This window comes from Helicoverpa armigera, chromosome 23 (genome assembly GCF_030705265.1).
Source record: "Helicoverpa armigera isolate CAAS_96S chromosome 23, ASM3070526v1, whole genome shotgun sequence".
In the NCBI taxonomy this organism is placed as follows: domain Eukaryota; kingdom Metazoa; phylum Arthropoda; class Insecta; order Lepidoptera; family Noctuidae; genus Helicoverpa; species Helicoverpa armigera.
The window spans coordinates 10,303,949-10,328,060 of NC_087142.1; the positions used below are offsets into that span (position 1 = coordinate 10,303,949).

Below are 24,112 nucleotides of genomic sequence, written 5' to 3' on the forward strand. Positions count from 1 at the left end.
TACCTAAAGAAATAAGAAAAAAAGTACTGCAAAGTGAAAAGCGCGAGCGCAGCGAGCGCGAAATTTTTGGTAATTTATTAACACATAAGTATTCAAACAAGTTAGAAAAAATCACTGTAATGTGAAGAAGCCGCGAGCATAGCGAGCGCGAAATTTTAGATTTTTGGGATCTAAAGATACCTAAGGAAATGAGAAAAAACCACTGTAAGGGTCAATTCACACTGAAGGAGCAGCGGCCGGCAGCGGCCGTAAGAGCACGGAAAATGTAAGAGCGCGGCGCGGTGCGGCGCCGCGCGGCGCCGCGCGGCCCGCCGCGCTCGCGCTCAATCCCTTGCAATTTCGGCCGCTGCCGGCCGCTGCCGGCCGCTGCTCCTTCAGTGTGAATTGACCCTAAAGTGAAAAGCGCGAGCGCAGCGAGCGCGAAATTTTTACGTTTTGGAACACATCCAGTGCCCAAACAAGTTTGAAAAAATAACTGCAAAGCGGAGAAGCCGCGAGCTTAGCGAGCGCGAAATTTTAAATTTTTGGGACGGAAAGATACCTAAAGAAACGAGAATGAAAAGTGAAAGGCGCGAGCGCAGCGAGCGCGAAATTTTTTGGAACACATAAGTAGGTAGGTAGGTAGGTACTCAAATAAGTTTAAAAAAAGACCACTGTAAAGTGAACAAGCTGCGAGCGTAACGAGCTCGAAATTTTTTGAGTTTTGGGACGCAAAAGTCCTTTACCGCTTACAAACAGCGCCAAAACAGCTTAGAAATATCCACCGTAACGTGAATTTTCTAATTGTTGGTTTGAGGACTCTTAAATTTAACTCAGAATTAAGCACAAATAAAAAGACACCGTGAATGAAGCGAGCGTCTGTTGTTTTTGCTACTTCGTTGCTGGATTTTTTTGTTAGATTGAGGACTCACAAAGTAAGCGCAGAATAAATTAGAAATTTATAAAAAACCGCGAGCGAAGCGAGCGGATTTTTTATAAATTTCTATAACATTGAGTAATTAATTTAAGTTATCAGGTAAAAGCAAAAATACAAGAAAGGGGTGACAGCTGGACTGAGAGGGGTGACACCCCTTTCAGTCCCACCTCGATCATCCTGGTCATGCAGATATGTGCCGACCGAGATGGCACCCCCCCAGATGTGGTACCCGGGGCGGACCGCCCCCTCCGCCCCCCCCTTACGCCGCTACTGCTCTTCGGTCACAACTAGGTGAAGCTTCATAGCGGCCAGACCTAGGTGTAATCACCCGTGGCTAGAGTTACGTATATCCTATTTCTCATCAGCTAGAATTAGATTTTCAGTTCAGTTAAGCATCGTGGCGGCTTTATTTTGAGATTCTTTACTATTCTTTCCCCAGTCCCAACTGATTGTCCGATCTGATATTGTAAAAAATAATAATTATAAAATTACAAAGGGGAATACATAAGGAAGTATACAGGGGTACGTAAAGAACTATATAAATAATAAAGTATATAAAGGTGTATGTAGAGGAAGTACGTAAGCGCGTTTATGAGGAATATAAATATAACGGAGAATTAGTAGGGTTAGTACATTATGTAAGTAGTTACATCCATAGGGGAAAAAAATTTACACATATTATAGAGGAGGAGATCATATGGGGAGAATCTAAAGACGAAATAGTGTGACGTCACGAGTTCATCAGGGTTGTGAGTCATCCACAGTGACATTGCAGAAGATCCATCACTGTGATGAATAGTATACACCTAACTGCGGCTGCACCTAGTTATATATAGCTTTATATATAGCTTTACCTACAGTTGTAACCGAAAAAAGCATACATGTAGCCATATTTGGCAAGCTACACCTAGCTTGAGCTGGGTGGAGCTAAGTGTAGCTCCACTTGGGTCTGTGCAGCCGGGCGGCCACATGCCGGCGGCTACATGTCGGCGGCGAGGCGCTGCGGGTGCGCGGGCGGCGTGTTGTCGAGCAGACACACCCAGTCGCGCAGCCGCGGCTCCCGCGCGTACTGCTCCCGCGCCTGCGCCCGCGCGGACCCCGCCTCGCCCGCGCCCAGCAGCGCGCCGCCCAGCCACGCCACGCTGTTGGGCTGCGCCGGCGCCGAGTGGAACTTGAACGTGCGCACGTGCAGGCGCGACGCGTACGGCTCCTCCGCCACCAGCGCCCGCAGCTCCGCCGCCAGCCGCGCGCGCAGCCCCGGCAGCGCCGCGCCGCCGCCCGTCAGCACGATGCTCTCCGCCAGCGCCCGCCGCGCGTCCCGCGGGCAGCGCGCCAGGCACTGCAGCACGGCGTCGCCCAGCGAGCCCAGCTCCGCGTCGCGCGCGAACAGCGCCTCCGCCGCCAGCTCGCGCGCGCGCCCCGGCACCAGCACGCGGCCGCACAGCACGTCCCGCGCGGCGGCCGGCGGGCTCTCCGACTGCCACTGCAGCGCGCGCGCCCGGGGGATCACGAAGCACGTCTTCACTGAAATCATTTTACATGGGTATATTACGACGTCGCTCGCGTTCCTAGTTCGTGGATAATCAGTAAGACAGAGAGGGTCGTGTAGACAGTCGCTCCTGTTCACCTTTGATATCCTCGAGCTCCTCGTCGGAGAGCGCGAGCGGCGCGCCGTGGTGCTCGTCCAGCAGCCGCGCCAGCTCGGCGTGCACGGCGCGGGCGCCGAGCGGCTGCGCCTGCAGCGCCGGCAGCAGCAGCGCGGCGTGCAGCACGGGCGCCACCTCCGCCTCGCGCGCGCCCAGCGCCACCACCAGCGCCGCCGCCGCGCCCAGCGTCAGCGCGCTCAGCCGCGGCCGGTCCGCCCAGATCACGCCCGACACCTGCCCCACACGCGTTACATCCACTGCTGGTCTGAGCATGGGCCTCGCATGACCATGTACAACGCGGCTAGCGGCTCACCTCGTAGTGCGTGAACAGCACCTTGGCGAGCGTCTCGCGGAACAGCGTGGGCGTGAGCAGCGACTCCACCACCACCACCTTGCGCTCCTTAGGGTTCACCAGCACGTGTCTAGATACATATGTTACTTTATGTACGCATTGTGTTCTTCTTAAGTTCTTACGTCATTATTATCTATACCGATATTATAAAGTTCAACAGTTTGTTGTTTGTTTGGAAGCATGTCTTGTTAAGTTAAACTTGAAAAGTAATTTCAGAGTTTCATGGCCCATTTATTGAGGAGGGCTACTTTTTATACGGGTGCGTAGTTTGCACAGGATGAGTGTGAGACCGCTGGAGGTAGCTAGTTTATTGCATGACAATGAAGAGCAGCCTGCTCTCATCGTAATCGGTAGAAGACTGTTAGAGTGAGATAGATGAGAGAGTTAGGAGCTGGATGTGCGACCTGAAGTAGAGCAGATGCAGCATCTGCACGAGGTTGTCGTAGAGCTCGTCGGGCGAGCGGTAGTCGTGCACGCGGCGCAGGCGTCGCTCGCGCGCGCACCAGAACTGCGAGCGCACGATGCAGCGCGGCGCCGCCTCGCCCGTGAAGCCGAACCTGCCGGCCACGTGTGCGTTACCAACTACCATCAACTACGGCCTTAACAACTAACCCTACAATATTATCTCCACAGTAGGCATCATAAATATTATTGTGTTGTTGTTGACTTTAACAAGGGTTTGTAACGGCATAGCGAATTCTTAATGGGTATGATTTAAGCTGTCACCAATTTAATTCATTTTGTGTTTCTTAAATAATAGGGTTTGCCCTCAAAATAGTAGATTTGTCACCAAACAATATAAAATCAATTCCACAATAAATTACCGAAAATCATGGAGATATGGGGTCAAGTACCAAATAAATGGTTTTGTATGTATTATAATAGGTTTGTCCTAATAGTATTTAAGCAAACTAATTTAAATAGATCACCAATAAATCATATTATATCACTAGAAAATTTCATGAAGGTCCAAAAATGTAGGGTGGTTGTCATCATCCTTTCAACCAAAAGAGTCTACTACTTAACTGCCCATGTGCCTCTCCCAACGGTCTTAATATATTTAAATTAAATTTCTAGCTGAAAAGTAAATAAAACACTTAATTAAAGTCAAAATAATCAATATTTATTGTTAAAAATAACAATCACTGAATAATCAGCGCTGGTTTGGATTTTGCAGGGCACCCCCTTTTTCTTTTCTGGCCAATAAGTAAATTCTTATGATCGTACCTACAACCAACCTACAACCCATTCGTTGAGGCCCGAAAGCGTGCCAATTTGTCTCCCTTCCCTTCCCTTCCTCTTCCCTTTGAACATATTTTCATTAAAATTATAAACTGATGTATTAAATTGGTAACGAATACATTATATTAATAACTGAACGAAATAAAATGTAACTACTGTATTGGTGACAAAATAACAAATAAAAAGGAGTTGCAGTCAGGGATCGATTTTTGTTTTCATGTCCAACATACAAAAGGAATGCAGTTTTTGCAGTGAATGTGGACGGACATTCACTGCAAAAATTGGCTTTGTCAGTCACTGGAGAGCACACCAGCGAAGCTCTCAAAATTAAACGCAGATCCAAGTCGCTGTGGCCGAAATCGGCCAGGATCAATATATACAAAAGGACAGCACCCCCAAAATGCCCCCTTTCACTTTTTTATTTATATTTAATAGATACTTTTATTGAGTCAGGGCCTAGTAGAGTCACAGTGGCCAACCTCCCAACCAACCTACCAATGCACAGGCTCCTTTATATCTAGATGCTGTAAGTAGTTCTCTCGGGACGCAGACAATAACACAAGACAGCTAGCGAACAATATCAAACCAAGCCGTTTCAAGTACTCAAAAGTAAGATCAATTGTAGTTGATACAGACTGACCTCATGGTTAACTGTTCAATTAAATATCGCAACATCTTCACACACCGTTGGTTAGCCCGATGGTGAGCTATTTATTACCTTGTGTTATTAGTGCTGATATAGCTGATAAACTACATGAGTATGGGTACTTTACATAATATATTTACTTATTAATGCATATAACGACACCCAGCCCACAGCCAAAAAGAGTGATCATCACACAAATGTTGACCGTACCGGGAATCGAACCCGGGACCGTCGGTTCGGTAGAGCATTGCGCCAACGAGGCAAACTGTCACTCAAGAACTTGAACGGCGGACACAGTTCCACCGACAGAACTGTGCTCGCATGGTTGCAGTGCTCGCTCTATGTATTCACTGTGAAATTGACTCACTTAGTGTAATCAGTGCCGAGGTCCAACACGACGGCCTGTTTCTCTTGTATTAACGCGATTCCTTCGTACAACGCCATATTTCTCTTATATCAATTATATTCTCTTAAGTGTTAATATTTCATGATATTAAAGATATTAACATTTAGTATCACAGATATCAAACGGACACATTTCTAATAGGTATCTTACAATATTATCTGAATATTTTGGTGCATACAATTCTATGACTAACAAATTCATTTGTCATGAATGACACTTGACAGTCAGCTGTCATCCGTCACCCATTGTCCGTGTCAATGACATGCGAAGCCATTGCGAAGCTGAGTATGTAACCGGTGCGTTCCTCTTCCTCCGAGCATTTTTCCCAAACATGTTGGGTGCGTTCCATAGTTACATAAAAAAATGGGTATATTTTAGGAGTATTTTTTCTTACAAGGGACTGCGGATGGACTAGAGGTAAATGTGGGGCCAAGCTAAAAGTAACTATAGAAACCACCCCCACTCCAACATTCTTAAAACTAAGTTATTATTCCGTGAAGACAGGTCAGTTGGATACTTCATAAACTGTATTTAAATAATATTTAACGTTACGTTACGTATGATGAAATCGGGATAAATATAGTCTACCTACATGATGGGCTTACTTTATTATTTTTGTAACAACCTGCATAATTCCTGTGTACACTTATGTTTATACAAATGAAGAATCTTGTATCTACATAAATATGTTACTCGGGAAGAAAGTAGCTTTTCAACAGTGAAATTATCGTTTCAGTTTCGGAGCTTTTAGGATACAATAAAAAAAAAAACGAAAAAGTGTTTCCTCTTGGATAGCATAGATAATATAAAAAGTATATAAATAACCTATGTAATTAACATTTCGTTTAGTCGATTCAACTTTATTTCAGTGCTCAACACAACACTAGAATTGAATATTGTTAAAAGGTAAAACAAGAAATGTCTTTACAAAACCAAAATTAATAAAATTTTGTATATATATTTTTTGTTTTTTATTTTGCACAATTTCTATATGAGTATTTATCTTGTACAACGAATAACAGATGGCGCTTGGCGGTATGAAGTTTACAATAATATATTTGATTTGGGACTTAATATAGTTTTAGTATATGATAGTTAATATAATTTTCAGCGAGCTTAGCCCCGACGCCCCGTGTAAGGCAGTGGGGCAGCACGTGCTGGACCGGCGCGTGTCGGCGCCGCGGCTGCTGGCGGCGCGGCCGGGCCGGGGCGCGCCCGGGCGCCTGCTGCCGCGCGCCTCCGCCGTGCCCGCCAACCGACGCTGCTTCTTCGGCTGCTTAGCGAAGTTACTCGACTCATTTTTTAACAATTATTCATAAATGTGCCACAAAAGTTTAGTTAAATTGTGTGCTGTTTACTTAATATTAGAACCCTGCTAAGGTCCTGCGGTGCGAGTACATGATGCACGGTCCGTCGCAACTACGGAGCCCTAGTTAGGACTTATGTCCTGAGCTTTCAGGTTCTTGTTATTCTAAACTAGTCTTGCAAGGCAGCGTAGAAAAGAATATAAGCTTCTAATTTTAGGTTTTTATCGCGTACTTACCTATGTGGACGAAATTGCTATAGACTTGGGCAGACAGATAAAATAAATACATTATAATAATAAAAGTAAAACATAATAATAATTTAACTATTTATTTATTTTATACAAATTCCGCTATAATACATATTTACAAAAGTAAAAACGAATCGAGAATATCGCGGTATAAAAAAAAGCTTGAGCAGGAACGGCGGCGGCGCCGGGCGGTCCTCGGGCCGCGCCACGCCGCCGCCCCGTGCGCGCCCCGCCGGCGCACCGCAGACGTGCCGCCGGCGTGCCGCTGACGTGCCGCCGGCGTGCCGCAGGCGTGTCGCAGCGGCTCGCGGCGTGCCGCAGCGCCTCGTGCGTCACGCCGCGCGCGCACTCGCGGCTTCTGGCCGCTGGCCTCTACACTACTACCTAACTAGGATATTGTTCTACACGCAGGCGCATTAAATAATGGAGGTGATCAGTCGCGCCTTGAAGTTAACTATTCTCTCGGAGGTCTGCGCGATACGCAGGATGAGGTCCTGGATGAGGTTGGCGATGCCGCGGTTGGCGATGATGAACAGCCTCGTGATGGGGCCGGGCACGCCCTCCGTCAGGTTGTCGCCCTTGGCGGCGCCCGCGTCGTCGCCATCAGCGCCGGCGCCCGCGTCGCCGCCCGACGAGCCGGACGAGGAGCCGGCCACCAGCTGCAACACACGCGAGCTCAGTCAGGCCGCGCACGCTTGCATACGTAATCACATGCTAACTACTACACATCCCTCTGCCTACAATTACTTCTACATAGTATAACAGGCACCCTCTACAGTTCTACAGTTACGGCTAAGTACATTACCGTATGCGCAGTTCGATCAAATGCAGAATGTTGAAGGGAATCAGTATTGATGTAAATAGATTATTATTTACTCAAACTAAAGTGAATACTCCCGTTTATTTTTGAAAAGTGGGGCCTCATCGAAAAATTTAATAAGTTATCTAAAGTCCCAAAATTTTTACTAAAACATGAAGTTATCAATTCTGCAGGTGATCCATGGCTGTTTTCGGTACCGGTGCATAAGCAAATACATGAAATGTATTCGGGAACGGCCAAAGTGTAACATGATAGTATTGCAGCAAGTAACCTGCAGCGCTGCCTGTCACACCGTATGTATACACACACGAGGTGCCACTTACAGTCGGACACGTTCTGCTGTAGATTCTGGAAGCAACTCGAAGTCATACAAACCACACGCGTGATGTCGAGAGACGACGCCCCACTGCACAACGATGTAATCTAACTCAACCACCACTACAGCAATCCCTCCGTCCGCGCTACCTCCGCTCGGCAACAACAACACTACGAGTCTACTACGTGTTATGTGTGTGCTGAATTCTTTGTGCGTGTTGTGTTTGTGTTAGTATTCATTAGGGAAGGAACTGCAGGACGGGATAAGTTTATGTTGGTCTGGGTTCAAAATATTAGGGTAATTGAGTGGAGACTATAGCTGCTAGGCTACTGTATCAACGTCGGCTGGTCGTTACTACGTCCTGAGACTGCAGAGAGCAAGCGGCTACAGTTGTCGCTCTAGAGCGCTAGGTGGCGGCACACTCGTACGATACTGCGGCAGTGTGGTGTGTAGCGGAGTGTACTATGTGGTGTATACTTGTGGGTCGTTAGGGTCCAGGGTGGCGGTGTGCGACGCGGTCAGCCCCACGTTTAACGAGTCGGTGCCCGCGAACAGACGGAACGCCGAGCCGGCCGCGCGGGCCATCGCCTCCGGAGCGCGCTGGAACATCAAACCTTCTCACTCGCAACTGTTGCGCTACTCTCGCGCCACTGCCGCACTCACTGCAGCAGTCACCTTACACGTAGTACGCTTGCCACAACCAATCATGCAGCACAATTTTTTAAAGTTTTTGTTTGTTAACGATCAAAGAAAATGTAAGAGAGGTGTATAAGGAAAATGAAAAATAGTGGTTTCGTGTAAAATGTGAAATCCGAACGCGCTAAGCTTACCCTGACGATGTCGAAGAGGAAGTTGCCGGAGCCGCCGCCGGAGCCGCCGCCGAAGCTCAGGAACCTGCAACACGTGCTGGCGTGAGACGCGGACACAATGGCAGCTCAGCATTTGGTAGGCACGAGAGGGTGGCGCCAACTCACCTCTTATTTCTGTTTTCTTCGCTGTTGTCAGCGTCGTCGAGCGTGATCTCGTCGATGCTGGCCTGGTTGGTCTGCGCGGCGGTCTGCTGGTCGTCGCTGGCGGCGGGCTGCTGGTCGCCCTCGCCGAACGCGACGCGCACCTCCGCCTGCTGCGACTCGGCTCCCGACAGCAGCTGGCTCTCCTCCGCGATCGCGTTCTGCAAGGGGGCGGCGGGTGAGAGCGGGCGGGGGCGGGCGGCGGTGAGCGTTAGTGTGGCGAGTCCATGCGTGAGGTGACGTGACGATGCGATGACGATGACGATGGAGGCGCGCGGTCTGCGCGCGCCCGCACTGCCGTCCCCGGGCAGGCTGGGTGCGATGCCGTGACCTCATACCGGCAGGAAGTAGAGCGCGCGCCGCCGCCGGGCGCCGGCGGTGCTGGTGGACGCGGGCGCGCTGGTGCTGCTGGTGCTGCTGGTGGGCTCGTCGTCATCATCGTCATCGTCGTCGTCGTCGTCTAGCTCGACGGTGCCGCCGCCGGTGTTGCCGCCGCCGTTCCGGTTCCCGAGGAACAGGCGCAGCACCACGGGCCCGAACGTTTGCAGCACCATGCTCGTTAGTTGCTGTACCTTCTGTTCGATTATCTAGAACATAGACCGCTTAGCGTCGCCTCTGCGACCCTCTACACACAACAGTACGCGGATTGCGAGCGCCCTGCGCGTGCGCAACCGAGACACTCCGCGCCGGAGAGATGCGCCGGGAGAATCTTCCTGTGCTGCTTGGAGGACTAGCAGTAGTTATTAGTTGAATTAGTTTGTAGGAAGCAGTGCGTCGGAGCCTGCGTGTCATACCTGCGTCAGAGAAGGGAACAGCTGTCGGAGGATTCCAATAGTTCTCTTGTTCCTCTCGCTGAGCTCGGAGCCGGGCGCGCCGAGGTTCAACGTCGCCAGGGTTTCCTGCAACACCAACGTTTGAGTACTCTGCACTTAGTCAACTAGCAATGCGTGTCCCTGAACACCGGCGAGTGCCGAGCAATCTGCCTACATAATATGATATAGGCAATCATTTATTGTTAGATTTATGTTGGGGCATTGTCATAAACAAAGCGATGCAATTACGTAATTTTATTATTGATGGATCGAAGTGATTAGGGTCACGCGAGGCGCTGACCCGTCCCCTGCCTCCCCTCACCCCGTCGCTCGCGCAACTAATTATGAGTTTTACGATAAGCGTGTATTACAGGCGATTGGTTTCTTGTTCGCACGCACCGACGCGCAATGAGGACGTCTCATTTACATATTGATCGCGCCTCGACATAATGTTCAGATGCTGCAGGCGTGTTACCTGCGCGCTGGCGGCGGGCGCGATGATCTCGATGATCTCCGGGCGGTCGTCGCCGGCGGGGTCGGGCTGCGCGGCGGGCTGCGGGTCGGGCTGCGCGGCGGGCTCCGGCGCGGGCGCCGCCTGCACGCTGAGCAGAGCGCACAGCGCCACTATGTACAAGGTGCTCCTCATGCTTGTGTTGTCGAGTAGCGCTCACTTCTGTTCGGTCTCACCGTAGCAAACTGTTTGTTGGGACCTGCAGAGTAATCACATGATCGGTTAGTTAGCAGCTCGAGCGGGGTGGTACTGCAGTCCCCACGCCATCCACTCATTTTATGGGAACATTGTTTCTTTATAGTTCATTTAAGTAGATATTATCACAATGTTTCCAGTGCGAAGCTTATAATATAATCTGTGTAAGTGGATGGCGCGGGCGCTGGTGCGACCCCGGCACGCGGTGTACACAAGCATAGCACGGCAGCTCGGCAGAACCCGCACGTGTGTGTGTGTGTGTGTCGTTATGTATGCAAGCCGCGCCCGATTGCGCCGGCGCACCGCGACCTCTGCTCGCGATCTGACAACTAATCAGACTTTTAGTCATACCTATGTAACAAGTATGCGTGCTAGTCAAACAAAAATGCATTTAAAACACGAATCATCATCAGTTTTTTTTTATTATCGCACTGCTAGTCATAGGTACTACTCTCATACAGAGGAGGAATGAAAGTTAAATTTTTTCTCAATTTTTCCTATGTAGTTATCTAGTTTTGTATTCCATATGAAACTTTTATTATTTACTATACATGGTGAATCCAAGTCCAAATATCACTTTTTTTAAAAATTTTCGTATTATTTCAAATAACGGTAAACATAAACTTATACTTGCATGCCATTAGCTCAAACAGACACTTGGATCAAACTTTACGAAAAGAAAAACTCCGTGAGAGAATAGTAAGGCAATCGATTGCCGACTGCCTGGGAATATCGATCGGTTGCAGCGCTAGTGTCGGCGCGCGCGCATGCCGGCTGCACACAGTCGTCGCACCGCGCCGCGACCAGCAGCGTGCGTGCCTCACAATATTCTTACATTACAATTACTCTTTTGAAATGCTACGATTATAACAAGGTTTGCGAAAGCTTATATTATTTATATTTACATTTCTAACAATATCATAATTGGAAACAGGAAATCCCCGTTCAATGTGCGGACGCGGCGAGGGCGAACAGTCCCCGGTCGCGGCCGCACGCATCGTGCGCGCGCCGCCTAATCGCTGACACTGCCATTACAGCGACGCAAGCAGTAACGAGCTTAGCGCTAGATAATCTCAAGTATTGCAATTATTTTGTAAACAATACTTTGTAGTGATGAAACGACTGCGTGACCAGTTTTGAGTACATCATTATAATTACACGTATCTAGCAATTTATCTAAAATGAGCGCTCGTCAGCGGCATCGGCATCGCATTACAAGCTATCATTTATTATTAACGTTAACCGCTGCGACCCTGAGCACCGCCATTACCGCGGCTGTGACCTGCGCACGCGCTCCGACTCCTATCCGAGGAGAGTCCTACTGCTCTGTGCACGACACTGGATGCTGCAAGTGGAGTGTCACCTGGCTTGGAAGGCGCTGTGAGCATCGAGCGGGGCGACAGCTACACCTGCTCCTGCTAGCTGTACTAGTGCCCCGAGTGGCCCGAGTGGCCCGAGTGGCCCGAGTGCCCCGAGTGGCCCGAGTGCCCGAGGAGCGCACACACGCGCACGCGTGCCCGTGTCTCGCATGTGACACACACTTGCACAAGGTGTCAGTGTGTGCGTCACGATTAAGTTTTGTTTATTAGGTCACGTCTCTATGTAAGGTAACATTTGAATTTCAAATGTAAGATATAATATTTGGTAAGCGCGGTCAACTTGCTCAATATCAACACTTCACATTATGCAAATGAGTTGCTATTCCGGTTGGTTTCGTAGTTATCGGCAGCCTTGTACATAACACTACAAACTGTCCGCAAGTAGCGCGAGCCCGGCGCGTGCGCCACCGGTCCGTTAAATAAAACGCTTTAGCATTAAAATGTGATGATACAACATATGATGAATTTATGAGACTTATAGTGCAAAAGTTATTGATAATGACGTTGGTGTCATAGTCCTGAGCGGTTGGCGGTGCTGCACGGTAGTGACGGTGTGCGGCGAGCTGACGACGTGTTGCATTCAGTTTCGAAAGGTGATGCACTTCCATCGGGGAACAGATCCAATGAAATTATGCGCGGCTAGTGAGGCAAACTGTTGAGAAACAAGTGACAACACAGACTGCTGAGCCGAGCAGAGCCGGGCTCTACAGCATCATCCGCGACACAACTATCAACATCTGAGCATTTTTATCATAACTGTTATGCTCTTAATAAGAGTAATTTAGCAATTAAATGCGCGAGGAACAACAATCAGCTAGAGATGGCGAGCACGTGCCCTGCACGTACCTGCAGCCGGCCGGCGCCTGCGCACGCGCCGCTGCTCTCACGACAACAGTCACACATTTATATACTTTGCGCAACGTTTTTAGCTAATTAATTCGAGCTCGTTTTGTTAGTAATATGTTAGGAAACCCCACAGAACTCATTATGCTGACAAATAACAGATTCATAAAACTGTTAGTATTACACAAAACAGAGTTAAAGTGTTACTTCAACTTGACCTCAAACAATCTTGATATGACTTTTTATTCAAAAACTCACTTTAAAACAAAAATGCGATTAAGATGTGCATAATTGTGATGAGTCCATAATTGTGACTGAATTATGTACTGACAACCTTTAGAATTGAACAGAACAGAATTCAACAGAAGAATTGACACTAAATAAATTATATGCAAATACCATAAAAACATTCTTTAATATTAATATTAAACATTCTTTAAAAATAATATTATTTTTTGTGTAAAAAGTCCTATCAAGTTTTTTTTACCTCTAGATAATTGTCTAGTGAAATGTATGCAGAGGTAATATAGGTAGCAATAAGCGCGGCGCGGCGTAGTGACGTAGCGCGTAGCGGGTAGTTCGTAGCGCGTAGTACGTAGCGCGTAGTACGTAGTGCGTAGCGCGTAGTGCGTAGTGCTTCGCGCGGTGCTACGCAGGCGACACGTACCTGCGGGGCGGCGGCGCGGAGTGAGCGCGGCGCGTGCGTACGCCGGTTATATCGCGCGGTTGGGCAAGCGCCTCCCGCGCCGCCTTACTGACCCACTGTCGCCGCTCATTATATACTAACCATTCATTACCTTCCAACATTATCAATTAAACGAACAAAAAATATTTACAATATTGTATTATATTGAAATTATTAGCCGTTCAGTCGCTTGAACAACATCCAACATCACACAAATAAGATAACTACCGAATTTTTATTTAGGTTCAGATTTACATTTTGATTTGAGTTGTCGAATTAATTACGCCGATCCGTACACACGCAACCTGAAGCCATGTCAAAATCGCACTAATGGCTGATGTCAGGTGCAAAGTACTACTCAGTGAGACAATATACTTGTTCGGAACATTCTATTTAGTATAGTACAGAATACAAATTATATCGATATCTCAGAAACAAGTTGTCGCTCCTGTGTGCCACGGTAATTGCTCATTATTCAGGTTTTTATAGCAAAACTTGTAATAAAAAGAGAAATAAACGTTTATGGCGTAACGCGTCCGTGAACTTTGTCGGGTGTTAATGAGTGAACTAATGAGTGTCGGCAATGACTTCGTCCATATAATAGTATCTGCCTTCATTTATTCAGCGAATCCAAACGTTGGCTCAATTTCTACTGAGTTTAATGTCTCCGTAGCCCTACTCAAACATGTTTGATGAGAGATTGTGTTATTGTTATAGTAAAGTGTGTTCGTGTGTTCGCGTGCCGCTAATGGTCACCATTACGCAGATTGTGTCGCGCGGCCATTGTGTCGCGCAGTTCCTGCACTCGCTACTCGCTGCCGACCATTGCATTACACTACATGCAGCGCCCGAGCCAGCCCAGTGAGTGTGTCGCCGACACTTCCGCGCCCCTAATACAATAACATCTCACCGCTGACTGCACTCGCTACTCGCAGTGAGCCACGAGCCACTGTGCGCCGGCTCCGCACGTGTTCTGCTTGTTACGGCGTGTGTCAGTGAGGTTGCGACAATCTGATGGCTCCATTTGTTTTTTCGTAATGTTGTTGTTGAGGTATAATATAGTTAACTGCGACTCATTACAGAACTGGCGACGTGACGCAACTCGCGCCCTCCGCCGACCGACGCGCACTCACATTATTATTTATCCAGATATTCCTTAGAAGAGCTCGTGGCTCAGTCAAAGTTAAGCAAGGCTTTGTGCGGTCGGTCCGTGGATGGGCACGATAAACTGTCGGACCCGACTGTCGTTTTAACATCTTTGGTACACAGTCAAAAGCCAGGAAGTCTTACAAGTAGTCTTTCCAAGGGGTAATGGGATGCCCGGGTAACTGGGTTAGGATGTCAGATAGCCACTCGCTCATTCTAAAACACTTTAGTTGAGACTCGAAACGGACTCCAACATAGTTGGAAAAAGGCTACACAGATGATGATGAGTGATTCTTGGGAATAGTACCTATGTCATTAGTTACTACGATTTACTTATACCCATGTGAAGCCGGGTGATAGTAGGTACGATACATGTCATTAGGAGGGCGACGCATTAGAGCAGTGTTCTGCGCATGCGCGGGCACTGCTTCACGGAACTGCGCGAGCAGGCTGCGCGGCCGCTATAATGGTTTCTGCGTATCGCGTTTTGGCAGGAAATATACCATAATAAAATAATGATATTACAAACAATTACTCAGAACATTTCCTCATGTCCGTGAATGTGTAGCGAGCGGGAAGTGCGTCACCGACCTTCGCTTGTTTGTATGAACACAAGGGCTGCCCCCCCTCCCCCCTCTCCCCCGCGCCCGCTCCCCCCGCGCCCCGGGAACACGTGCGCCGAGTGGAGGCTGTGACGTAACCACTCGCACCGGGAAATATCAGCTTTATATTGCACCGGCCATGTGCCCGCGGGGCGCGGGGTGCGGGGTGCGGGGTGCGGGGTGCGGGGGGAGGGCGCTGTTTGCACAACACCCTTTCACCGCGTCCCGCCGCCGGCCGGACTGACTCACGGAGGAAAAAACCCAACTCAACCTCAGGGAGAATGTCGAGTGAACGTCCTCGCGCCGCCCGCGTCGCGTCAGCGCCCGCACCAAGCCTCGTGCCACCACTACGTGCAGCGACTGACCTATGAACTGGTGGAGGACGACGCGGCCACTGACGATGCTCGCTTCAGCAGAACCGCTGCAACGCTGGGAAGTTGTGTGGACGCTCTCGTGACACTAGTGTCGCGCTGTCGGGTGTCGGCGGGAGCCAGGCGCGCGGTAGCTCGCACGGTGACGCAACGCTAACTACGTGTAATTATTACACACAAACAAATATAAACACGTACAGTTTCAGTACTTTCTAAACGGAGCTGCGGTTCATCGGCGAGCGTTGTGCAACTCGTCTAGCAGCGTCCAGCACCGTCCGGCACCGTCCGTCGGCCGGCGAGCGAGCTATCACTCCGCAGTATGCGCAACACATCATGTGAGGAGGAGACACATGCAGCTACATGCACCTGCATTGCATCGCGTTGCATCGACCGACATTAACACGATCGCTACAAGTGAATGTAGGCGACGCCGCTCATGAAGTTATTAATAAAGCGCGGGTGGTTGCGCAAGCGCACCGCCGCGCTGACCTTCACTCGCCGCTGCTACAGTTTCTCTGTAAGCATGTGTAATATTGAAGGAATTTTCCAAAAAGGTTATTTAGTGAGTGGAGCCGAGGTCGTCCGTAAAAGTAGCACTAGTTCGCATTGGCGGCAACATGTGGCGCATCGACGGCGACGTGTGGCGCATCGGCTGCGCGGGCGCAGTTCCCACTCACACGCGCCGCGACACAAAAACCCGAGCATTGTGCGCACGCGCAAGAAACGCTCCCATTGCGCACCACACACACATAGTTCAGCTGATTGTGTTCACTTCACAAAACAATGCATTTGTTTACTATGTCGATATATCTTAATTACTATCCACGCGCTGCCAGACTTAATTGTTCAGACAACAGATAAGCTCTTCTTGAAGAATGTGGCGTGGGGGGGGGGGACTTCTACTGAGAGCATGTCTCACTGTTACTGAAATAATCTATGTGCAATAGATGCAGTCTGCTACTGCAACGTACCTGAGCAAACGACAAGACACGACCCGCCGCCCGCGCCGTACAAAAGACATCAACGCACGCGGTAGCACTGTGATATGCCGGGAGCCTATCTTTTTAAGAACTAATAATGGTCTTGCTACAAAAACTTAAACATGCGTCAAACACTTGTCTAAAAAAAGTGTGTCTGCAAAATGGATCTTATTTCAACGTCATAATATGTCATTTTTTAAGACAAGTGTTAAACTGACGTTCAAAAGTTTTTGTGGTACGACGGTTAATGTTTAGTGAGATGTGTAATGTAACACTTGAGATAGCGTGTCGCAGCTGTAGAGCTACCCGCGGCTGCGTGTCACACGGCGCGGCGGCGGCTCGCGAGGCACACAGCTGTAGCGCGGGTTTGCTTTAGGCATGACCAATTCGCTAACTTGCCCCGTACTGCCTGCCATGCTTGACTAATGAACAACGCTGACTGTGAAGCTCAATATCATTACAGTTATGGCCAATTTTAACATTAACCGATGCTGATAAGTAATGTCGACTAGTCAGGTGTACGGGCTGTGTTGTCATTCTCGCAACAAACCGTTATGGGCGGCGATACACAGTAAACAGATAATACATAATGTACAGAGTAAACAAAGGGGTACATGGTGATAGTAATGTAAGCGAGTTTACAGAGGAAGGGTGCAAAAGAAAATGATGAAGGTAAGTATGATGTGACGTCAAAGTAAACTAGGTGAGTGGGTGCCTCCACAGTGTCTAGGGGCCCGGGAGAGCCAGCGCGGGCCCTCGTCATGTCACATGTGGCGTCGCCCACGTGTGGCGTCGCCCACGTGTGGCGGTGTGGCCGGGTTGCGCACCCGATACACATCAGTTGGCTAACTCGAGCGGAATGCGTTTGCCTATCCAAGGAAACATCGTTTGCGTCACAGCCGGCGGCGACCTGCGCACGCGCCGCTGCGCATCCTGCCGGGAGCCGCGAGTGTGGCGCCACTCGTGTCGAGACCTTCACCCTCAGGGAGCCGCGCGCCCGCTGCTGTGGCTGCTCCGCAAGGGTTCGCGTCTCTCAGCTCGGTGGCCATTACCTCACAGTTATACTTCCAAATGTAATGCGGTGCGATAACCGCAAACATACACCGAACGCACACACAAACGATTATCGTTATATATATACATATAAGTGGGCGATTGCGCGTGTTATGAGATGTTCGCAAACTTAATGCGGCTGTTAATACGTAACTGTGTGTCTGTGTGCGTGTGTCGCTGTGTACACACTGTACGTACGCGCCGCACGTCTGTGTGCGTTTCCTTTCGCTGCGCGCGACCTCCTTCCGCTAGCGAAAGTGGCGCACGCGCACACACACACGCGCGCACTTGCTCAACTGATGGCAAGTGTTGAGCTTGCCGTGGACAGCACGAGCAGAGGTCAACAGCTGTGGATGCTGGACGAGGAGCCGGGGAGGCGTCACCGGCGTGTCCCAGATAGTGCGGCGACCTTGCGGGAGATGTCCGCGTCGCTAATAGCTCATCTGTGTCACGAGGTGAGTGCGGTAACGTGACCGAGTGCCGCTCCGCGCGTCGGCCCGGCTGCCACCATATCATGTAATTAGTTTGATTGTATTAATGCAGCCCTTATGTAACATGTTATTAATCCATTATAAATGGCGACATAATATCTTCAGAAATCGCAGCACCACACGAGGCCATCTATGCTTCCGCAATAGAGTTCTGGTGAAAGATTTAAAAGTAGTTTGTACGAATGCAGTTAACTGATTGAATAATAGGGAACAAAACAACAGAGTAGCGCGTCGCGCCGGTGATATAACGAACCAGTCGTTTTTGTGCTCCGAGCGCCGCGCCCGCCGCCCGACGCCCGCCGCTCTCTCAGACGCTGGCTTTTCATTTCGCAAGTCGTGCCTAGATCCGGTCGCGACGAGCGCGGGGGTGAGCCCCGGGCTCCAGGGGCCGGGGGGAGGGGGATACAGTTCATGCTTTATCGATCAGCTGAGTGAACTCAATGTCACCTGGTCGATGGTACTTGCGCGTATTTTTTGTGTCGCGTGTCGAATGTCGCCGATGTCACGGCACTGTTGTTGTTGTTGCTGACGGAGCGCTCGTGGCGGGTACTCACACCGCGCACTAGCAGTATGTATGACGCTCTTTATGTGTTCTGGCTCGTAATTAGCAAACATGGTGAGTAATGTAATGTATGGTGAACTTCGGCCGGCCTTGGCGCCGCGCGGTCTGTGTGTCGCGAGCGAGTGTTATCTGATGTGACGCGCGGGACCCACGCTGCTCATGTGCGATGCATGCTCAATATCATTGTTTATTTCCAACATTTACGGACAAACGTCTGCGTAATAATTAGAAATCAAGTTCAGAACTAAATTGATGGCCTTGAACCAAATTAGCGTTTTCTCTTTGAATGTTTAATATAATCGGTCCGGCTGTAATGCAACGTCGCGCGGAGCACAGCCGAGGTGCCGCGAGCACATGCTGTCTGCGCCCGGCGACGCCGCTCACTCTCTCATTGTGTCGGCTATAGCAGGATTCTGGTAAACTCAAATCTCAAATATGTTCAAACGGCATGCGGGAAAAGGTTCCGGACGTTTACTAGAAGAATCTCAAACGGCATGCAAGCGATGCAATCTTCATTACGAATCCGTGAAGTCGTTAGATACATCATGTGCAAGTGAATGTTCAATCGTCTTGAATGTCATTTCACTGTCGAGTACAGGTTCACAAGTACAAACATGGCGGCTGTGTGCGCACTCGCAGTTAGCAGCTAGTTAGAGGTGTAAACATTGTTCGCATGCTAAGTAGCTGAGCGTGAAAGTAAACACTAGACACGTACTCGCGGCACGTGCGTCGCCCGCTCGCCGACAGCTCGGCGCGGGCACCCTCGCGGAGCCGGCTCGGAGCCTGGTCCTGTAGTGCAGCGCGCGCACGAAAGTCATGACGTCACCTGACGTGTTACGTGAGGAGAGCGCTCCCCCCCCACGCCTTCCCTTCCATTGAGAGCTCGGGTTTGATTACATATCGAGTAAGTTTTATGTAACAGCTGATGTGATCCATTGCCGGGATGGTGCAACAGTGTCCAGAGCGCGACAGCGTGCGCGGGTCGCGGCCCTGCCCGGCGCGGGTCGGAGGTGACACCTGATGCAACTCTCGGGAAGTGATAGTGGTCTGCATCGATGCCGCAGTGGTGCCGCAGCGGTACTGCAGTGGGTGATGTTCCCGGAGTGTCCGCGCGCTCGTCGCTTGGCAGCTCGTCACTTTCGTGTCGCCATAATTGTGGCCAAGCTAATTCGGTCGACAAATTGTGTAACGACGATAACAAGTTCGCGTGGCGTCATTAGCACACTCGGTGTTATGTCGCGCGTGCACTCGCTGGTGATATGCTCGTCGGTGTAGCACAAGTGTTGCGTCATCATCATCACTTCAAATAACATATTATCTGTATGATATTCACCGCAATGATCGATTTGTTCTCGTTAGCCAATGGAGTTGCAACACAGTTGATCGATGTGCTTTATTCTTGCAATAACTAGGTTATATTTGTTCGGGTTATTGGAAGCGGTCGGTTCCAGCGTACGGCGTGCTGTGCATTTGTCACGTATGTGTGAGATGTGCGCGGGCGCCGCGAGATGCGCAAGTTCAAGGGTGCGCGCGCGGTCGCCGGCGCGGCGCATGCGCACTGCCGCCAGGGCTCGATACTGAATACACGTGTCATCACACCTACATGTTTTACGACTATTCATATTGTTTATGAGGAAAATAATTCGAGTTCTCAATTTTAACTTAATCATATGAAAACAATAGTTTCTGATGTAATGTGTTTGCAAGCCGACACAAATCCATAAAGAATAATAATAAACAACATAGTTGCAAATATTATGTAATGCAGCTAATTTAGTTTCATACAGATGTCGGCGGTTCAGCGTACACAAAGGTTTCCACTATGAAACTGTTGCCGTGTCGCAATCACTATGTTCAGTTGCCCGAGATCGTTCTCCTTTGTTCGTGACACTGTCCTGGTCGCGGAACTCGCTCATGCAATCGCCTCTATCATTTCTGACTACTTTTGCTTACTAGGAAAATAAATACTAACTTACGTAATTTCATTTCAAAGGAAATTCAATAGGATGTACGTGCGCTGCACTTTAATCCAAACGCACACCACCGAGCTGTGTGCCGCCACGAGGTGACAAGGTCGCGAGGTCGCGGGGTCGCGAGGTCGCGGGGTCGCGAGGTCGCGAGGTCGCGAGGTGACGCCGGGTCCTGCGCGCCACCAGCAAATGTCACGGAGCCGCAGACGAGCGCCGCTCGATACCCTTGTTCTCGTTTACACTTCGGCTATTATCCGATAAATAGTTGGCATTGACAACTGACCCCAAACGAGAACATTGAGATCGCGCGAGAGACCAACTCCGCGACGTGTGCGTCACAAGAGCTGCCGCCCGCGCCGCGCCGGTGCAACTGCCGCGCCGGTGCAACAGCCGCGCCGGTGCAACAGCCGCGCCGGTGCAACTGCCGCGCCGGTGCAACAAGCGTCTGTCCGCGACTTCCTCCACGTGCTCTTCACATTGGGTTCAAATACAAAATAGATATTATCTAAAATTCGTTGAATCCAGGTTATTAATTTGGTGGGCGTTTAAGTGCTTTTTTGTCGTAAACTTATATCAATGACCGTGTTTGACCTGTCCTGATTCTAAGAGTACAGTATTACATTATGATACCTTGATCACGTCATGAAATGTACTGTAAACACAGAGATTTGATCAATATCTGCAAGCGAATAGTAATATCCTGTTGATTTCTGACACTTACGTGAATATTTGACATTTAAATAAAACTAACATATTTTATCGCGTTTATAATAATATTATTTAATCCCGATGTTTCGGATCGTTTACAGCATCTATGGTCACGGCCAGGCTAAGTTGTTGGTCGTCTCTGTTATAGTTACAAACACCCACGAGCTATTTTTGATAGTCAATATTGCTGAGTGTATAATATGAACGATTAATTGCAATATTCAATAAACTTCTAGTTCGTAGTCCGTCTGCCCGCGGTTTAGTAACGATGCTTAACATGGATATATTAATGTTTTAACCACACAGTCAAAATGTACGAAATTCACAAAGTATATTACTTTGTAATGAGCTCGTAATGTTTTATTTGTTTAATATTAACTCATTTATTTGGTTGCATTATCAATCGTCGGCATTAACATCAAGCGCGGCATTAACAAGCAAAATATGTATGTACCTCTAATAAGATAATAAACAGAAATAATTGCTGTACTACTAAACGAAACTGAATAATAAATAACTGAGCCATTATATAGATTGTTGGACGTCTACGGGATGTGAAGGAGGAGCGCCTGGCGTTACACCCGCGAGTCAGGCGGCGCGGGCGACACCGCGGCCGGAACCTAGTGCCACTGTGTATCAAGTGTACGTATCCACACTTTTAATGTATTAACAAGCTACCTATATGTCTGTAAATGCGAATGCTTTAACGACAATCTGCTGAGTTCCGCACTGCAAAATTTTACGAATATACCTGTAACCCTGAACGTGATGCCTGGATAACATGGAAAATATTAAATGAGCTTCTTCACGTACCGAAGAAGCTTTTCAGCGCAATCAAAATAAGGAATGTTATTTTAAATAAAAAAAATGAGACATGACTATACTCCATTTGAGTAGACACCTAAATGTATGTAGATATGCAATCTTGATATGACTATTTAAAAATACCGTTTAAAAAATGACGCAAAAAAAAGTTTCTTCAATAGTAACAATATGTTAATAAATTGAACCACTGTTATTAGAAATAGTTTGTTAACTGTATTGTATTTGTGTAAAAAGACCAATGAACATTGTTTACTTACAGTCAAGTGTCGCACTACTCAGATGGAGTGTAGTTAGTAATCGACATGAACACGTGACGGCTGAGCCGGCTTCATGGCTTGCAATATCATCTATTACAAGGTACACATAAAAGCTGACAACATGCTACTTCCAAACAAAGTAAGGAACAAGATATCAACAAACAAGTTAATGTAAAGGCTCAGCAGTCGCGCATACTGTGTATGTGTGTGTGCGTGTGTAGTGCGGTGCGGCGCGGCACGGTGCGGCGCGGTGCGGCGCGGTGCGGCGCGGTGCGGCAACAAACCATACCGTGAGCCTGTTACTGTACGAGATGAGTGGAGATGAAGCGGCAGCTGACAGTGGGCCACTCACAACTGTCACTTGTTTGTACTGCACACAACTGTAGTAACGTTCGAGACCCGCGCGTGTCACCACACCGGCCCGGTGCGACCTCTGAGCACACAATATCTACTGTTATTGGATTTTACGGTCAACGAGCGATTTTAATTCAATTAGACATTTCATTTTTGTCGTAGATATTTTATTTTAGAATCGAAGGTCTTTGTTTTGGCTCGGTGGAAGAGGCCAGGGTCGCCACCTGTTGTTTCGCGGCCTTGACCGCGGCAAGTAGACAACTTTCTTGCAAAGTCCAAATACGAATTTAATTTAAAGCTATTTACACTGTTGGGCAAGATGACATAAAACCGTTTGGACGCTCTACCGTGCATTACATAATGAGCCAAGCGACCCACTTGGGCACGAGGAAAGCTAACAGTGACGCGAGCGCCTGCCTGCGCGCGCGCACCACGCGTGTGACGTCACACCGCCGCGTTTGTTTACATCGGAGACGGAGACGCCTGCGCAACCTCTCCGCCACTACAAATTAAACACGCGACAAATTCGACAGCAATGTTAATGGTTTCGCTCAATGTTATCGAAATCGGTTTCAACCGCGCGATAGATCGATATTGTGTGTCGAAACGCGCCCAATGTCGGGCGGCGAGGTTGCGCACGGGTGAGGCAACGGACTCGAGTTGCACTAGTTCGAGCGAGAGCGCCGGGAGCCACCCCCGGGCGGCGGCGGCGGAAGCGCGGCGCTTATGCAAGCGCGTGCGTGTGAGTGTGTGAGTGCGGTGTGCGGGTACGTTACCGAGCGGCGGCGGCGGCTGGACACTGACGGGAGCTGCTGAGCTGCGCGGGACACGAGCGGTCGATGCGGGCGCGCGCGAGCGAGTGCCGCAGCGGCCGGCGCCGGCGCCGCGCCTGCCCGAGCCCCTCCCGCCCGTCTCCCGCGCCCCTCCCGCCGCGCAGCCTCTCACCGGACGCCGCCGTCAGTTTTCCGCGGCCGGCGCGCGGTTTTCCCCGGCCCCGGACTGCGGCTACAGCTTGTGTCGCAAAGCGCGCGGCAAGCTTCTGGGCTGCTTCCGCGAGGAGGGCAATGCTTCTACTGCTAGTGTTTCTACTAATGCTTATTCAGTTAGGTAATGCAACTGTATTTGGGAGTTAGGAGGTACTGTTTCTCAGGATTATACAAGAAACAGAGGCAGAGCAGTCGCGGCTCCCTATTATCTCGCATTACATCGGCATCGGCTGCAGCAGCACAGATGCAGTATATTGAGTGATCGATGAGTTCTGTGTCAGTCGGTGGTCGGAGCTTCCGATGTGACTGTTGACTAACGACAAGTACTACACTCACACATGCAGCGAGTATGATGTAACACTAGTAAGTAGGTCTGTTTAGAGTGGAGCCTTTTTTGTGCTGTCTAGTGGACATGTGCTCTATGAGATGCCTGTGTGTGTGTGTGAGTGGATGGGTGACAGTAGGGCTCCGCT

General features: G+C 49.3%; 2 protein-coding genes across 7 annotated transcripts; both read right to left on the minus strand.

Moving 5' to 3' along the window:
• Positions 1-716: 716 nt before the first annotated feature.
• LOC110378671 (actin-related protein 10) lies at positions 717-5,442 on the minus strand. 2 transcript variants are annotated; one of them, XM_049837659.2, is made up of 5 exons: positions 5,170-5,433; positions 3,319-3,471; positions 2,876-2,984; positions 2,544-2,796; positions 717-2,440 (listed from the first exon to the last, which is right to left on the minus strand). In XM_049837659.2, the coding sequence occupies exons 1-5, from the start codon at positions 5,244-5,246 to the stop codon at positions 1,896-1,898; spliced, it is 1,137 nt and encodes a 378-aa protein (XP_049693616.2). In that variant the 5' UTR covers positions 5,247-5,433; the 3' UTR covers positions 717-1,895. The 2 variants fall into 2 exon arrangements, with proteins under 2 accessions (XP_049693616.2, XP_049693617.2); XM_049837660.2 differs by lacking the exon at positions 3,319-3,471 and having other exon boundaries at positions 5,170-5,442.
• A 1,382-nt stretch (positions 5,443-6,824) lies between these two features.
• On the minus strand, positions 6,825-23,574 carry LOC110378661 (synaptonemal complex protein 4). Of its 5 annotated transcripts, XM_064040758.1 has the most exons (8): positions 23,430-23,511; positions 22,589-22,732; positions 10,197-10,431; positions 9,704-9,808; positions 9,248-9,496; positions 8,874-9,070; positions 8,730-8,793; positions 6,825-7,422 (listed from the first exon to the last, which is right to left on the minus strand). In XM_064040758.1, the coding sequence occupies exons 3-8, from the start codon at positions 10,365-10,367 to the stop codon at positions 7,180-7,182; spliced, it is 1,029 nt and encodes a 342-aa protein (XP_063896828.1). In that variant the 5' UTR covers positions 10,368-10,431; positions 22,589-22,732; positions 23,430-23,511; the 3' UTR covers positions 6,825-7,179. The 5 variants fall into 5 exon arrangements, with proteins under 5 accessions (XP_063896828.1, XP_063896827.1, XP_063896826.1 ...); XM_064040757.1 differs by lacking the exon at positions 22,589-22,732 and having other exon boundaries at positions 23,458-23,574; XM_064040756.1 differs by lacking the exon at positions 22,589-22,732 and having other exon boundaries at positions 23,430-23,571.
• Between the last annotated feature and the right edge of the window lie 538 nt (positions 23,575-24,112).